General features: G+C 44.9%; 1 protein-coding gene across 12 annotated transcripts in view; it reads left to right on the top strand.

Moving 5' to 3' along the window:
- CADPS (calcium dependent secretion activator) overlaps positions 1-18,217 on the top strand; it is a 207,938-nt gene that overhangs the window by 116,565 nt on the left and 73,156 nt on the right. For all 12 annotated transcript variants that reach the window (XM_040076170.2, XM_058422205.1, XM_040076175.2 and 9 more), the window contains 2 exons: positions 5,240-5,376; positions 10,507-10,694. In XM_040076170.2, the coding sequence (XP_039932104.1) occupies positions 5,240-5,376; positions 10,507-10,694 (325 nt within the window). The remainder of the gene's footprint in view (positions 1-5,239; positions 5,377-10,506; positions 10,695-18,217) is intronic.

The following is an 18,217-nucleotide window of genomic DNA, read 5'->3' as shown; positions in this document are numbered from 1 at the left end:
AACTGTGTTTTTAACTTGCCACACAAGGAATTGTGTAAGTGCATGCTACAAATTCTTATTCATTTAACTACCAATCCTTAAACAACTCAGATTGCAATTCAATGCCTAGTGTGTCTGGTGATTTACAGGAGCATTCATAACCATATATTAAAATTCTAACTGAAGCAGAAAAGGATTTGTTTGAAGCAGGGGAAAAGCCATAAGCCACAGGAATAAACAGCCTATTATATTTAAAACTATCTTCTAAAATGCAGTAATATGAAGGGGAGAAGAAAGAGCTCTTGGCTTTGCAGCCGAGAGGTGAATCGAGGCTCCTGCAGCGGCCGCAGCTCTGCGCGGGGAGCGGGTTTGGGGAGGAGGCTTGCAGAGCCCTGAGCACACACACATCACTTCTCAGAGGTGGCAATGCCACAGTGCACAGTGAGGAGGGGATGTCATAAGTCACCAGCTAGCACTGCCAGCAGCTCACACACAAATCCACCTGGCATTTCAATCCAGGTACAGGGATTTAGTGTTTCCCCCTCCAGAACACCGGTATTCGCTAGTGAGGTCTCTTGCTCCACGCAGGCAAACAAAATGGGGCTTTCAGGCACTTCCTTGGGTGGTTCTTTGACAAGTCACAGCCCAGATGTGTCCGTGAGCAGGAGGGGACCCCGCTGCCCCCCAGGGCTGGCAGTGGGTTGCAGTGGGCACTCCATGAGCTGGCCGCGGTGGTGCACTGCTGGCCAGGCTGGAAAAGTTCTCCAGCTTTGCCCAGCCAGGCCAGCAAAGACTTTTCTAGAAATATCTGTAAATGAATAGCTGCCATCAATCATTGTCATTCCTTTATTTCACGTCTCCTGATGAGGTTGACTAGTGTCATTGTTTGTTACTGTCCAAACCACATCTTCATTCTTGTAATGTCAAGCAGATATGACAAGCACACATTTTCCAGATGAGTAAGATACAAAGTCACCTTTTAATTTACAGTTGTTTGGGGTTTTGTTTGTTTGGTGGTTTTTTATTGTTCTTGCAACAGGGAAATATGTTGTAAAATTTGCTAGGTTTTCAGTTGCCTTTGATACTAAAACAAAGTCACTCATTAATGAAAAGAAACAAATCTGAAGTAAGAAATTCTTACAACAAAATGGCTACCTAAAGCCTTTTATAACAAGAATTCTTTTGTGGAGCTTGTCCCCCGCTATTAACTTCACTGCTCTCAAAGCCAAATCTGCCAAAATTATTGCTGGAGCAAAAGAAATGCAGAGAGCAGCATTTAAGAAAAAAAAGAGAATGAGAGATTTGACTGATTTGTCTCTTCCTTTTTAAATAACAGATAGATAAAGAGAAATACAGCCCTCAGAGAACCAAACAGTGGGGCAGTGCTTTGGTTTTCATGATTCTTGTTCCTGTTGAAATCTTTGCATTCCTGACACTGGCAGATTTTTAAGACTCTGATTTCAAACACATGTAGGGAGGGTGTGTGTGACAGGGGTTCAGTTAATAGAGTCAACAGAAAATGCAAACTGGATAAAAATGGACAAAATAAACCCAGCAGTATTTTTAAAAGGCAGTTATGTAGGGGACCAAATGTTACATAAAAGGCCAGAGTCTGCAGTTTTGCAGAAGAAAGGTTTGTGGAGCCTGTGCTGGCCATGTCCCTCCACCGGCAGCCTCCCTCCTGAGACCACCATCGAACACCTTTCAGCTGCAGTTGTGTGCAGCTTGTCTAAATATGTAAGATAACTTTTGTGGGCCTGCAGCAGCATTTCAGCTGGGGCCCCGAACAAAGAAACACCAGCAAGCTTGGCACGGCACCTTGGGAAGGGATTGCAAATTACTGGAGCATCATATAACTTTCTTTCTTTGGTTTTTCCTTCCTTTTTAGCTAGAATAACAGAGCAGGGTCAAAAAAGCAGCTGTATTTGACTGAAACAATTAATTTAAAGTACTGAAAAATTGGCTGTACAGTTTGGGTGTGCATATTAGCCATTCTCATTTTGTACTTTGTTTAAAATCACATTCAAACTGCATAGGCCATTTCAAAAGAAGGTGGATTATAAATAAAACTTATTACATATGCAAATGTTGGCTTTATTTCAAATTGCAGATATTTTTCTGAAGCAGAGTAATATTATATTTAGATCCGTTCTTTTCTTTTTTGTGTAATCTATGAAGTTTAATGGTTTTGGTATAATTTGATTCATGAATTTCATTTTTAAAAGTGAGCCCCTTGGAAAAATCAAATGCAAAAATAAATTGTAAGGTGTAGGGGGTGTTTATTTAGAATAATTAAGGGAAAGTGAGTTGAGTATAGGATTGATTTCTTTAACCTGCTCCTTATTATTTTTAAGAATTTTGGCCGATGAAGCATCTGGCCCAGAGCTGATACTCCTTTTAAAAGAAATACACATTTGTATTACCATTCTCCACAGGCATCTCCAGTTCACATCACAACAGCTGTATCCCCTGGGTGGGTGATGTGCACCCACCCAGCCCTGCATCTCTGCTGGTGCAAAACGGTTTGGCCATGAAGAGCTGCAGCGCTGGGTTGTGCAGGGAGAGCTGCAGCTGCTCATCCTCCTTCCCATGGCAGAAATCCACATTTTAAATCACTGACTGAGCAGAAGTCATGTGCATAATGCTTTTCTGGTCACTTGAGCTCACACAGTGCCATGTCTGATGTCTCTCTCTTCATGTGGTTGTTCCGATGAGGAGAGATTTGGGGTAAATGGGCTTTCGAGCCGGCACCCAACGGAAGATGTGGCTTCAAAGTGTTTAATGAAAGTAAAATTGCCCCTGATTATGGACAGTTGTGAAGGACGTTTAATCACTGTGTCTGTTCTCACGCTTGTCAGGGAAGTGTCGCTGCCCCTGCCCTGGGCAGGGAGATTGTAAAAAGCCCAGCCAAACCCTCGGCTCTGTGGAATCCAGCGGTGCTTCAGTCGGTTCCCACCAGCAGAAGGTTTGCTCTGTGCCCACCTTGCTCAGAGAATGTAATATGGGAAAAATCTTATTAGTCTGGAATAAAAAATACTCATTTCAAACATGCTTTCTAGCACATATGCTCAAAAAGGTTCACCAGCTAAAGGGCTAGAGGACTCTTCCAATTTCCAGCTGATTTACTCGGCTCTCAGAGCCTCGTTGGCTGAGCAGGAGGATTGACAGTGTATCAGGGCTCCTAATTGAAAAGTAATAAAATCTCTGAGCAAAGCTGGCAAATGAAGGCCTCCAGCCAATTTGTCAGCTTGCAGTCAACTCCGAGGAGCTGGGCAGAGCAGCAAGCCATTAAAAATAGTCTGATAATAGCTGTTAAAACATTTTCCGGGCACTGGGGATGGAATGAAAACAGCGCAGCCGAACTCTTTGGGAGTGAATGCAATCAAATCCATCTTGGCCCAAAGGGACAGAGACAATGGGGCAGAAAGCTGTCAAAACAGACAGGAGCAAGTCTATGCTGCAGGCCACAGGGCTGGGTGGGCTGCACATCCCATGCCCAGGGATGCTGGAGAGGTGCCATAGAGGTGATGTGCTCCCCAGGGAGGTTGTTCCCATCCCCTCAGCAGCCCTTGTGCTGCCACCTCGCTCAGCACCATCGGCAGCTGCTTCTGTCCTGGTGCTGAATGCACGGCAGAAGGAGGGGGGATTTGGGTCCTGGAAGGGAGGCAGTGGTAGGGGGGCAGCAGGACCCAGCACATACAGCAAAACAGGGGAGCAGACCTTCAGAAATTAATCCTCTGTAGGAAAAACATCAGTGTGTATTCAGCGGGGTTATAGTGAGGAAAATTGCCAGCTACAGCTGAATTAAGTATTGCTAGCAGCTAATTGAAATGTTACATGTTTAAATTTGTCTGATTTCTTTCCAGTGAGTGATGTTATTTATACAGTTTGTATATAGATAATGACAGACTATACAGAAAATGCAAAGATTGCTACTAATGATCATTACTATGTGAGAGCACTGACACAAATGAGGTATTTGGGAAGACATGCCATCCTTCACAGCTAAATATTGAATAGAGAAACATATATAAAAGAACATTCTCACTCGCATTTAAAACTTTTTTTTCTTCTTCTTCTTTTTAATTAAGGATTTTTGGGTTTTTTTTTCTGGTAAAGAGGGATGTTGTTTTAAAACAAATACAGTTACCATATACTCCTGCTGCGGAAAACTGCATTTTTGTGTCCTTTCAGCTACATTGTTTCAAGGCCACCCAGTTCCCCTAGGAGGCTATAAACAGGGGAAGGATTTAAATCCTATTTTCTTTGTCGAGGATTTGGCAAGAACCCATATAGTAGGAAGCTGAGCACAGACAAAACCAAGTGAAAGGTGTCCTTTAATTCCCCAGCCGCTGCTAGAACAAAACCTGCGCCCAGCGGGGTCCTGGCTGGCCGCACCCAGGCTGGCTTGGAGGCTTCGTTTCAGCTGCTGAATTTGGTGTAGTTTAGTTAACCACGTTGAGATTAATTAATTAGCCCCTAGGAGTTAGTGCCCATAAACGTCACCCAAAGCAGAGAAGTGTGAATACGTTGAGGCTGTTAATTCACCCAAAAATGGCAGCTTGTAATCTAGGCAGAGGAAATTTCAGTCTCTCCATCGGGATGACTGGCAGCTCCGACGCGCTGTCGGGTTACTGCCTCTGTGACAACAAACTACATATCAATTTAACTTCTTAGCAATGCTTAAAAGAGCATCTTTTTATTTCAGTGAGGTAGCATTTAAAGTTGCTGTTAGGAAAAAAAAAATTGCCGTGGGGAAGACAAACATTGGCATTTGGAGAAAGAACAACGTAACTGGTGTGATACCTAGAAAACCTAGTAAAAGTAGAGAAAAAAAGCTGTAACTTCATTAGAATGGCAGAATCTATCACAATTAACCACAACTATCTAAATAGGAGCTAATTTATGTGAGCCAAAATTCTGTTAACTCATAGTCTATTGTAAGATGCAGAGTGAATTCGTGCGTTTGTGTTCTGGTTTTAAGTACAGAATAAATGCACTGTAATGAGCAGTTGACAAGATGTTAATTCTAAAATCTTTTGCCTAGATGCAATAATATAGTCCGTAACTGATGCAAGTTGACAATGGGAGGTGAAGTGTACTGTATAGCCTGCAAAGAGAAAATTTAATGGCAATGGAGGGAAGAGAAAATACTTGGCTTTCATGCTTCATACTGTATATTTTTTTCTGTTATATTTGTCAACTAAAATGTCTTATATCTCTCTAAATGGTGTCTTTCTCTATATGTATAAATGAACAGATGCAGATAGAGCTCAAAAGCATGGCATGGATGAATTTATCTCTTCCAATCCCTGTAACTTTGACCACGCTTCACTCTTTGAGATGGTTCAGCGCCTCACTTTGGACCACAGACTTAATGATTCCTATTCTTGTCTGGCAAGTATATTCTTTGGTCTCTAGTGATATAAACATCAAGCAGCAAAGTCAAAGCTAGTGCGACTGGGGGCTAATCCCCCTGTTGCTGGAAGACTGACTTCTGTTTACACCAGGTTTGAATTTGGCCCAGAGGTATTTTCTTTTGAGAGGCTGCCTGCAGTGAACTGACTGCTGTTCTTCTCCAGTCGCACTGTCTTTATCATTTCTGTTTGCAATGTTTAAAATGTTTCTTCCTGCAAAGAAAAAAGTCCAGTGTGGGAATGTGAAGTAGAGAGCAGTGTTTTGCAGCCTCCTGCACTGCCTTCCAGAGTCTTCTGGATGAAAGAACAGGGAAAAGATGACTGTCTGGTACCACCTCCCATATCAATGGAGTCCCACCAGGAATAACTGTACCCAGCTTTGTATCTCTTTATGGGCAGGGTTCCCAAGCAGGTAACAGATGGGACTGTGTGGATAACTGCAGTGCTGCTGCAGTCGGTCCATGCTCACATAGTTGCATGCCCATCCTGAGTATACTCCCATGAGCAGCAGTTGTAGCTCTTTGCCCACTGTAGGACAGTGGCACTGAGATGTTCCAGGAAAGCTTGTAGCCTGCGGCTGGGGTGCGGTGCTTGGGGGCTCTTATGTTCTATAAGGGCCTAAATAACAAATAACCAATAACAATGCAACCTTAGGTATTAATTTTTAGCAGTTTCAGTGAGGAGGATGAAGAGGCTCTTAGTTTTTGAGAAAATGACAGGATGAATCCTTTCTAGAGCATCCTGAAACAGAGGACACATCCTGAACGTGATATGAGACAGTTTCTGACCTCCTGCCCTCCTACTGTTGCACAGGGTGGCACACTGGGGTGTCATGGTGGGCTCCTTCAGCAGAAAGACCACACTGTGCCAAGAGCCTTTGCCAGCTATGCAGTCCCTGGAGCTCTTGAGTGCCTTGCTGTTAAAAGCAGCAGCCTGGGAACACAGCTGAGCAGTTGGCAAGGAGGCTGTCGGTCTCAAATCCTGCCCTCCATGTCCCCCTCCACCATGGTGCTCCTCTCACTGCCCTGCTCCTTGTACCACACATAAGGGCCAATCTCCTCTGAACGACTGAGATCCAAATAAATGCCACTAGCAGTAGTGAGCTGTCACCTTCCTGAGAGGCAGGGCTAGGAGGAGCAGTTGTGGACATCCCCTGAGGTAAGGATGGGGTGGGAGAAGGCTGCACTTTACCTGCAGATACCCAAGTGGTATAAGTAGGCTTGGTGGGAGCATTGTCAGACCTGCAGCAGGTTCCTCACTGGTTCCATCAAGGTCCTTGCTCTGGCAGGCAGTGACTTTGGCATGCAGCTTCTGCTCCCCACGCATGGCTGACCCTAGGAAGATCATCCCATCCATGCATGTCTGAGAGGTTGGCTTGCTGCTGGTTTGTCTCTGTGCAGTCTTGGGCCTGGTGAGAGAGCTGTGGCCGTTGAATTAAACTCATGGAGAGGTGAGAGGCCATCACTGAAAATGATTAACAATGTTTTTCTTCAAGAAACCCACCAGCTGCACTTCTGCTTGTTATGGAGATGTTTAGGCCCTTGCTAGAAGCTACCAGAGTGGTGGAGCTCCCCTCAGCACCAAGACTCATCCTCTTCAGAGTGGAGCATCACCAATTAACCATCTTCTTTCAAATCACCCATTGCAGTGTTGTAAGGAACAGAATAATGGCCTGTGTTCACCTGTGCTTGGTTTCACGTGCTTCTTGACTTACTTTGCCATGTTTTTGTCCTGATTATGGTGTAAAAACAGACTGCCCTCAAAAACTGCAAAGAGCTCCCACTATTCTTGCTGTGTCTTTGGAATGTTGGTGATAGCACTGTGCTGAGTTGGCTGGAGGAGCTGTGAGCCCGTGGTAAGCCTGCTCTGTCCACTGTGTGCCACTGGGCAATTCTTATTCCCTACAGGACATTCCGTGCAAGGTTCCACAGAGTTTTGCCTCGTCACACCTCTTGTTGTTTTCAAACGTGGATATGGAAGACTTACCCTGCACAGAGGATAACTCAGCATTGCTTCCTTTCCGTGGAACCAGGTTAAACAACACAATTGTGAGCCCCATCACGGGCTGAGCCAGGCATCCCTAGGAAAACAAACAGCCTGGCTGACTCATCCCAGCCACAGCAGAAGTGATGTTTACTGGCAGAGAGCTCTGTGCTGGGGAGGGGGAAGAACACTTTCTGCACAGCTTACAGAGGGGTCTTGCCCATCTTTCACAAATTGATAATTTAGTCACACTCAGAGTATTTCCTGGACTTTTGAGAAGAGTATTCAGCTGTTCCAGCTTAGTATGGACCCCAAACATGCGTGGGTCTTCATTCTTTTCACTTGGATGTGCGTGTTGTTTCCGAAACTGCCCTACAACTCTTCCCAAGACTTCCCCACCCACTGCCAGCATCCAGCTCACACAGCCATCTCTCTGCTGGAGCTGTATTGCCTTAATGTGTCAGCATTTGTAGAATTTGTATTTTACAGCACAGCATGTACCAGAGGAAGGTCTTCAGAGTACCCAGCCTAACCTAGATGATGTGAGGGAGTCAGGTTAAGAGATCCATGAAGCAGACCACCAAGATTAAATTTCCATAGATTTCCTATGGTAAATGGGAAATATCAGCTACTGAAATGTGTAATTGCCCTCAAAAACTCTGGTTTTCTCGGAAGTTACATTTGCCTTTAGACAACTGACCTATGTGTCACCAGTTCTGACCAAGCCTTGCTTTTCCCAGCTCCCCTGCCATTCCCTCCCAGTGCCTGGGACGTGTCTCTTTATCAGAGCAGTTCAGCTTGTTGAACACAGTCAGTGGAGCTCCTTGTGCTCTGTTCCTTTCCTCCATTGTCCCCTCCAGGTTTCCTCATGTCATTGGAGACAATCTGTGAGGCCACGCTGAGCTGGGGACAGACACCTCATGTGTCATCGCTGTCAGCTGCATTTGCCAGGCTGGCTGGGTGTCAGCTTGTTGGGCCAGGCAAGTCTTCATCTTCAAAGAGCCAGGATCTGTCTGATGATGTTGGGGATCTGTCTGAATACAGCTTTTCATCAAACGTTGGGGGTTTTTCTGGGGCTGCGGGGAGCAGTGTTTACTGCTCCATTGGATCCCCATTCTGCAGCAAGTGTTTTATTTCCTACCTCTGCCATGCAAAGGAAGACCTCCTGGTCCTCCTGGGCTCTGGATCTGCTGCCTGTGCTCTCATGAGGTCTGGGGCTCATCACTGAACCTCTGATCTCTGCTCACTCTTCCCCTCATTGCACCATGGCAGCAATTTTGGGTGTTTACCATCATCCCTTCTGTTCTCCTGAGAAGCAGCACATCACAGACCCCAGTTCAGGGGAGCAATGTGGCATGCTCCAGATCGCTGGGTTCAGCCTCTGCTTCCTTTGCCTCAGACTGATACTTGACTCCAGTGAAATCAGTGCCAGTCTTCCCATCACTGTCAGTAGAGCCAAGATTTCACCCCATAGGGAGAAATGAGTTCTTTCTTTGTACTAGGTGAATATCACAATTTCGGCTGCACTTCTACCCCTCTATCCAAAGGCAGAGCAATCACGGCATTTCCGTATTTTTACCGTACCTGATCACCAAAGACTGATGCGAAGAGAGACCAGAGATGATCTAAGGATGTCACAAACAGGCAACATAAAGAACTCCAGAATCAAGCATAGTACCACCAAGCAAAAAGCAGACAAAAATACCACTAAAAGTGGTGAAGGCAAATGTACCCCTCCCAAAAAATAGCCTTCCAGAGGGCTGTCCCATCTGCATTGTTCTGTGTCTTCATTTTGAAATGTGCACTTCTAGTGATCCCAGCACTGTAGCTACTCCCTATATCTATCATTTTCCCCTCATTATTTTAATTCTTTTCTCAATCTGTTTTGGAGTTGGCCCAATAAGGATGAGCAAATCCTTCTCTATGTCTTTGAGCTCTTAATTGATATTTCTTCAACTCTTTTCAAAGCAGCTATTTTGGCATCTAGAAAAGATTTGGTGTCATCTGAGTGGTAGAAAATATATTTTAATCTTTCACAGCAGTGTTGTTTCTAAGATGTAGCATTTGGGGTAACAGATGGGGTGGCAAAGAAGTTGCCTATAGGGGCAGTGCTCTGCCTCAACTACTCTCCCGCCCGCTGCAGGAACTTTTCAATTAAATGATGAAAGATTTTGCAGCTTGATGCATTCCAGAGCTGCGTCTTAGCAATTGTTTAGCATCCAAATTTCCATGTAAATATTGACGATTTTGCAGCGTTTTGAAAAGCAATCTACGAGATTATTCTCGTTCTCATTAGCCCCTTTCCTGAAGGCAGAGGCAGGCTCCACTTCGGCTGTCCCAGGACCTTCACCAGAGCCATCCCCTTGCAGGGAAGGGCATCCTCCTCGGGAGTCCGACGTAGCGCCACAAGCCTTGTGTCACTAGCCCCTCAGGACTGATACAAAGAAATTGTTTTGGATTTGTAAAGGAAGCCTGCTCTTGAGCAGAGCTCCCCTTGTTTCGGTGCCAAGGAGCTGGGCGATGTCAGAGCATGTCGCCAGCAGCATGCAGTAAGGACAATGGGAAACGTCCCTTTCTGATACTGCAGAATTGCCTTTCTCCGTCTGCAGGACATTCCTACCTGCTAGATGCAAGAGAAGTCATTTTTCGGTGTAATCCTCTGTCCTCTTCCCCCAGATCAATCTTCCTGTTCCCGGCCAAATGTACAATCCAATCCCCAGAATGAGACTACTGTTTCACACTGTTTAAATAACCAAACCTTGTCATCTCTTCAAGGTGTCTTTTTTTTTTTTTTTTTTTCTTTTTTTTTTTTTTTTTTTTTTTTTTTTTTTTTTTTTTTTTTTTGCTAGGCACTGACATGAACTGGCGTAACTTTTCAGCATTTTAAATGACATTTCCCTTTAATGGTAGCTTAATACCTTTTTGTTAACTGTTACGCTGAGTATTTTCTGTGTTTGAGTGATAATGTACAGACTGTATTGTTTGAGTGACCTCTCTCCTTTTTCCTTAATGTACCCTTAGGTTTGTATTTCTTTTATTAGAACAGTTGACCACTACACCTCCAAATCTGATAGCCTTTGTATTTAATAACTTATATTTAAAATCAAGTCTCTTTATTTCTAAACAGGGCTGGTTTAGTCCTGGCCAGGTCTTTGTGCTAGATGAGTATTGTGCACGTAATGGAGTGAGAGGCTGTCACAGACATCTCTGCTACCTCAGAGATTTGCTAGAGCGCGCAGAAAACGGAGCTATGATTGACCCCACCTTACTTCACTACAGCTTTGCCTTTTGTGCATCACATGTTCATGGCAACAGGTAAGGAATTCTTCTTGGCTAGCAGCGCCCTGACAACAAGGGATGACTTTGTCAAATACAGGTTTCCTTGGATAATGCACAACAGTCCCCAATTTGTTTTCACAGTGGATGTTTGGCAGCAGCACTTCTAGTGGCATAGTCGGTTTGTTTGTTTGTTTCATTGCTTGTTTAATGTAAGCAGTAAAAATGCACATAGAGGATCCAGAAATGAAGGTTTTTAACTTACTTGCCCAGGCACTTGCTAAGATGCAGTTCTGAAGAAGATACGGTTGCAGTCCCTGTGACTGTCGCGGGTTGAATAAATAGAGGTAAATGATACACTGTGCTGATTTAATTGCTGTGCAAGAGGATCTGACAAGTTGTAGCAGTGAAATTTTCAACAGTATCAAACTTCAGTGCTCAAAAGGGCTTTAAGCCCTTGGGCTTAATGAGACCCGTGTCTCATTTAAAGCCCACGAGACATCGGTTCAGAAATTGCTTAGGCATAACTGAAACTTTTATCTTGCTCTGTTACAAAGCAATTTCAGTTTCAGAAGAAGACAGTTCTTTTATCTCAAATGTGACAAACCTTTGATGGGAGGAACTGGAGCTGTGTTTTCCCCCCCCCCCATTTATTTTGTTGACAGCTGTAGCATCTATTGCAGCTTCTTTTTCTGTTTTCTTTTCTGTTAATTTATATTGTATATTTTGAGATATCACTTTGTATCCTACGTATGTTGCTGAAGAAAGAAATGTTACAAAATAATTAGGTGTTTTCATATACCCTCTGGTAAATACCACCCTGAATTACGACACGCATTGCCCAGGTTTCACATTGCAAGGCTGTCGCTTGCTTTTGCAGTTACTTTCATACATCTTGTCATGGAAACCAAGTTTTGCTTCCTTAGTTTCTTTTTTAGTTCTGACTTTCTGTTGCTCATTCGTTCTTTCTTTGCCAATTGTTATACGATTTCAGTTGTTTCCTTTCAGCTTAATTTCTTTTTGTTTTATTTTGAGGTTTTTCATGCTTTCTTCTTGTTTCTTTCGCTTTTGCTGCCGGCCTTGCCCCCTGCATTTCAATCACTCCCCCAAGCCAACTCATGGCAGAATTACTTGGTGGGTCACAGCCAAGTGCAGACGGTGAGGGGGGCAAAGCCTCTGCCGCTGAAACGGAGACAAAAAAGGATTCCAAAAAGGAGTCCAAAAAAAAGAAGGAGCCCAAAACCCAGCCGAATCCAGAGCCGAAAAGGTAAGCGAAAGTGCGCAGTGCACAGGAGTGTGTTGCAGAGGGCTCCTCAGTCACTGAGCACGTTGGGCAGTTGTACCCCCACGGTTCAGGGAGGCCTGACTCCAGCATTCGGGTCACGTGCTTTCCTGGGAGCTGGATAGCATTTGGGCACCCAAATCCTATAGGGCATCAGAAACTTAGGTTCTCAGGTGTGTGTTTAGAAGATGGCTCTCATGGTGTTTAGGGGATGGCACTGGGCAGTGGAAGTGGCTGCCCCATTGCCCTTTGTCCTAGGCAGGACTCATCTCAGCAGACAGCTGGTGTGGGAACAGGACTTGGCTCAAAGCCCATTTGGCCCGTAACAGAGAGGAGGTGGGATGCTCATCACAGCTACTCCATGTACCTCTGCACAGGGTCCAGCATAGCCAGGGCTGAAGCTTCCTCTTCATTAGGGTTGGTGGCAGGAGGTATCTGATGGTGTGAGCCAAGGTGACAATCTCCCATTCCCTCTCCGTGGGGCTGGAGTGTTGTGGGCTCAGGAAAATGTCATGCTTTTTAACCAGCCCTTTGCTGTACAGCTCTCCAGGGCTGTGTGTGGCTGCTGCACTGTATGGGGACCTGCTGGGCGCTGGCAGAGGGGCAATTTGGCCATGGATGGGCTATTCCAGTCACTCATTTAAAATATTCCAAGAAAGGAATGAGGTGTCTTGCTATGACTTAGCTGTCTTTAGCTGACAGTTGACTTCACATCCAAAAGCTGAAGGTTCATGTTCCTTCTTGGTCTGTGCCGTCTCTCTGTTGCCTGGGGATTGCGGGAGGCTCTGTGTGGGAGCTGCAAGGCTGCAGCATTGCGCGTTCCCACCAAGGGCAGGCTCTGCTTAACACCCAACAGTTTGCTATGGAGGCTGCGGGGTGCAGCGTCTGGCTTTTGCTACCAGAAGGTCACAGAAAGGGACCACAGGAGGTCTCAGAGAAAAACGCGACTCCGTATCTTTCGTATGTACTCTAAGCAATCTGAATATCTGAGTGGAAGAGTCACGATTTCTTTTCTGAGAGCTGTTGAGGCCACGTGCATCGTGCATTTGCGAGCTGGCTGGCAGAGAGCGATGGAAAGCCAGTATTTACCCATGCAGTCCTCACTGGCAGTTGCGATGCGTGTAAAGCTGCGCTCGCTTTAGCTCTGTCCCTCCCTCCCACCTGCTGTGTCCATACATTGCTCATGGCCTTATGACTGGCCCTGCTCTCCCCAGGAAGCTTACAGCTCGTGGCAGAGGTGAAACTTTCCATGTAAAAGTTGTAAAGGTGGCACACCTGCCCCAGGACCCGACACAGCACCCAACAGAACATCTTGGGAGCAGCCATGCATTCCATTGCTGTTGGGATGCACAGTGGTCTGGGAAAGACTGAGTTACGAGACATTTTTTATGTTTAACAAAGGCTTCTTTTTCCATCAGATCTGAAAAAGTGTCTATTTTCTTCATAAAAAAGAGTTCCTTCACTTTTTGACAGTAAAAACCTCTGAATGGGTGGTTTAACTTTCCCCAGGATGAAGTTGGCTGTCAGACAGAATATGCCACCCAGTAATGAAGGTCGAGCAGGGAGATAATTCCATGTGGCTATCAATCTCCTGTATTAGCAGCAGACAGTGATGGAGCTGAGGTGGGCTGTCTGTTTGTATCGTGTTTGCATAAGGTCAGGCAGCGAGACAACAGTCGCTCGCAGTCAGCGGGAAGTGCAGGCAGGCTGTGGATGCTGAGGACAGCCTGAAGGTCAAGGCTGACAGGATGACAGGTGTCAGTGTGGGGATGATGCCTCCTCGCCCGTCCGGCTCCCGCCTCAGCAGCGCTGCCGCGCCGCAGCCAGGACAGGAGCAGGAAGGCTGCTGGTGGAAATGCAGCTCTAGCTTGGGGCTGGCCCTGCGGCTGCAGCAGGTGAAGTGCTCAAAATTGGATTTTTGCCTTACATGACAGAGTTTGGTCTCCCCACTCCTTTGGGCTCATGTATCTTATTCAGACTCCTGACATGATCTCTCCATACCAAGGCTGTAAATCACTGCTATTTGCATGACAGTCCACATAATTTTTCTTTTCATTTCATCTTTTTCACAAGTAGACATGGAGTTAAATGTAAATTTCTTGCCCTAAGTTTCACCTCCTGAGACACCTGACTATGCAAGTTCAGGGTGTGAGGAAAACAGGGACCAGCAAGAGCAATATCCACATGGTTTACTGTCATCAGACACTCGCTCTTCATTGAGACTGAGGAACTCAATGCTTTTTAATTGTTGTGGTCACTCATTAGCTGGTGGTGGAGTTTTGTCCACTTGGTATCACAGGCTGCCTTTTGTAGAGACTATCATTATGAAAAAATGTGATTTCTGATGTAGTTACATAGGTGACAGGTAGTAAAGGCACTGAATTTTCCAGACATCTGAGAACACACGTCGTATGTTTATTCATGTCTCTTTGCTTGTGGTACCACCACAATGTTGCTTTTCTGTATCAGTAGTCCTCCAGAGAACTAGTAAAGGCAAGAGCAGGAGGAGTTTTGAAAAGACATTGTGATTTGGGATAAAATTGTGAAAGGGTTTACATGGTCACCAAGGTCTTTCCCTGCCTTCTCTCTCCCTGTTTTCGCTGTTCTCATGTCAGAGGGCTGTGACAGTACTGCCAGTGTTGTTTGACACACAGAGAGGTGATGTGTTAGAGGAGCCTCACTGCTTCCCTGTCTGCATTGTGGAACAGAAAGTTGAGCTTAGCTTTTCTAGGTCCAAAGTTAGTGCCTAAATCGTGAGCAGTGGCTCTTGCCCCTTGCAAAGAAGTGGCTTTCAGGGATGGCCTTGGTTTCACTTGTGCTTTTTTTTCTTTTTTTTTTTTTTAATTTAGGCATAGAACAGCATTATTTTAAAATTTTAAAGTTAGCACCACGAAAAACTCTTTTTGCACTTGTTAATCCCAAGCTTTTAAAAATCAGACTTAAATATTGATCATTTGCATGCTAAATATTAGGAGACTGAGCTTTATCAAAATCAGGATGCTGGACTGAATTCCCTCCAGTCTTATAACTACCAAGCACCATAATTTTCTGTAAGTTGTTCAATGACTATTTACCTAAGGACAAAGCAGCTACAAGTCTCTCTGTTTATTAATAGGATATATATTCCCTTTCTTCTGTAAACTGTATTTTTTGGCCTCAAACTTGTTTTCAAGAAGAAGCTATTTCATTTGCTAACGTTACCGTTAGCTTTCATTACTGTTTAAACAACTGCAAACCCATGAGAAATACGCTATTGTCATAAACCTTCAGGAATTGAACACTCTTCATGTTTCAACCTGCAGTTTTCACCGTTGTAATTACATATCTGGTCTGTTTCACATAAAGATTTCCACACAGCTAGTTGAAACAAAAGACATACAGGATTATTTTTGTCCCTTAAGCCGTAAGTATCCTTTATCACGATATCTTCATATGCCCCCCTAGAGCTTTGTGTCGGGTTTCCGCATCTCGTTCAGATGCCCTGCCCTGGCTGCGGTAAGGCAGGTTCAATCTGGCAGGGTGTGATGCTCCGTGTCCCATCCAGCCCCGCCATCAGCCCGTGGAGCACAGCAGGTGCTCCCGCTGTCTGTCGGATGGGATGCGCTGCCTGCGCTGAAGGGCTGGGGTTGCCAGCCGCCAGCAGGTCACCAGCTCAGCGCAAGAGGCTGACACGATTCATCACAATGGGTGTAGGATGGCAGGGCTCAGAAGCCATCCGGTGCCGGCGCGGTGCGTCAGGGGTGCGGATCGCACGTGAGAATCAGTGAGCCGTGACTTGGCTTGGCACTGCGGCATGGAGGAGAGCCCGAGCGAAAGGAAGGCAGGAGTTTGGAGATTAAATGGTTCCCATGCTCGGCAGCACCTCGCGGGCGGCCGGGTCAGCGCCCAGGAGCGCTGAGGTGAACAAAGGGCTTCTCGCCGACGTTTCCCGCACGGTGTGAGTCCACGGAAGAAAGGAGAGTTGGGGAAAATCGATGTTTGCTGAATACGCTTTTTTCCTGGGGGTGTAGGCAGGTGGACTCTTTCAGGTCTGGTCTGCTGGGGGAGATGTGAGAGTGATCCTGCCCACATCCCCAGAGCCCGTCCTCATGCAACCGGTGGGACTGCGCAGGCAACTCCTCCTGCGAGGGATCCTGCAAAAGCCTCTCCTGACACATGCCGTCCAAGGCACTAATCATCGATGTTTACTGTATAGCTCATATGTGCTGCACCTGGCAACCAGCAAGGGAGCTGAAGGCAGCACGTGTTTTATATTTGAGTTGTTACTTAAAAAATCAAATTATTTGCATCAGTTTTTGACATTGTTTTTTTTTCCCTTGGCTCTGCATGCCAGGGCTCACAGTGCGTGCAAAGATCTGTTTGCTACGTGTAAGCAATATTTTCCCCAGTAAAAAAAAAAAGTGTAGACAAGTTAAACATAAAAGGTGTAAAAGATGATATGTCTTTTCATTTAGAAGCCGACGTGGTATTTCATGGAGGCTTATGTCAAAGAGATTAACGCGCTGCAGCTATACTGTGTATTTATAATTGCATACAAATGCATGCTATTGCTTCATATATTAGTCTTTGTTAAAAAATCATTTTGATATATTTGTTTTAGCAGCATAACTAGCCCTGGGGGCACCGAGTATAATTAGAAAAGGGCATGGGGGGAGGCGGGACTTGTAGAATAAAGCAGTGGCCTTAGGATCACAGGTCCTAATTATAATTTATAATTAACCCTGGAATTTGCACAAACCATCTAAGCTGAACAAGGACTATCATTTTTGCTGTTTAAATTGCAACCTTTTTTTTTTTTAATTTCACCACCTGCTTTGTTGATGTTGTTGTTTTTGTGGCTTAAAACTTAAAAACATGGGGGGATTAGGAAAGTGGCATTTAAAACTTTTCATATGAAATATTTACAGTGGGAATTTACTAGTTTAGAGCCAACACAGTGAATCTGCAGCAGAAGGAGTGATCTGAAACTTGTTTACTTATAATTAAAAATCTCGTTAGTTATTTTTCTTGCCTTTTTTGCCCTTCTGCTTCCCTCTCTGCCCACAGCTTCTGCCATACACCTCAAGTACCCGTGAGCAGGAGCTATAGAGAATTGGATGGAATTGTGTCTCCACACAGATGGAGACGTTAATGTTGTTTGTCCAACTGAATTCGTAGACCCAAACCCATTTCATCCCTCATGCATTTGTATATACCATGTACATCCAGAACTTCTGTTCCACCCTTTTGCTCTCCTCTCACTTCTCATCACTGCTTCAGTGCAATAGTGATGTGGTTGTGGATTGTGTGTGAGAACATCGGTTCCTGCAGCTTCGGGAGGTGCTGCTCGCTGCAGGAGTTGATGCTTCTGTCCATGAGGTCAAATAGCTAGTATCAAAGTTGAGCTGGAGACTTTTGCTGAAAACAAAATTGCCAATAAGCTGTGCAGCTTGAGCTTCTCCTGGGGATTATTTTCAACTGCATCAGCCATGTACTGAAATTGTCTAGAGCACAGAAGTGAATCTTAAATTACAGTGATGCTAAGCTATATATCCTTTGTGTTCTTGCAAAAGGGAAAATAAATATGTTCCCTCAGAACGATTATATTTTCAAAGTATATTTGACTTGAATATTTAATTAGGTTTCAAAATTATCAAGCTAATAAATTAAAAGGAAGGCTTTGGGTAGTGTTTTTCCAGTTCTATCTATATCCTGCATTTGTCACTAATTAATGAGTTTCTAATGCTTCAGCTTCTGGGAAGATGAGCAACAAAGATTAACATAACTAGTAAATCCAAAGATGTGCAACTGGGTTATAGTATTTGAAATTTGACAAAAACATCGGAAGTATTATTATTTGTGACATGGCTCAAGATGGGGGATTGTGAGGAAAGCAAAGATGACAGAACTGGTGCTAACCACTGTGACAACAACTTGAAAAGCAGCCGACATGACATCTTTCCTATCATGCTGCCGAAAATGTCAACTTTGTGAAGGACAGTGAGAAAATGGTTTGCCGAAAATCTGAAAGGTAGATTCAAGAGATGCTCATCATGTCAGATGCAATATAGTCCACAGCTGGGTGAGAAAGGGAGTCCTTGCCTTGGTGATGGCTCCCACTTGGCAGGCCCTTCCAGACATCCAGACTGCTCCAAAAATGGCTACAGCTGACCTGTAGATTGTCTCAAGTTTGTGTGAGACATGAGAATGGCTTGTGCTTACAGCTGGCGTGGAGGGACCGGAGGCCAGAGCCACTGGGTTTGTGTCCTCCTGGCTCACACAGGTCCCAAGAAGGGGGAAG

Source organism: Hirundo rustica, chromosome 12 (genome assembly GCF_015227805.2).
Source record: "Hirundo rustica isolate bHirRus1 chromosome 12, bHirRus1.pri.v3, whole genome shotgun sequence".
Classification (NCBI taxonomy): domain Eukaryota; kingdom Metazoa; phylum Chordata; class Aves; order Passeriformes; family Hirundinidae; genus Hirundo; species Hirundo rustica.
This window is presented reverse-complemented; position numbering and strand designations above follow the sequence as displayed.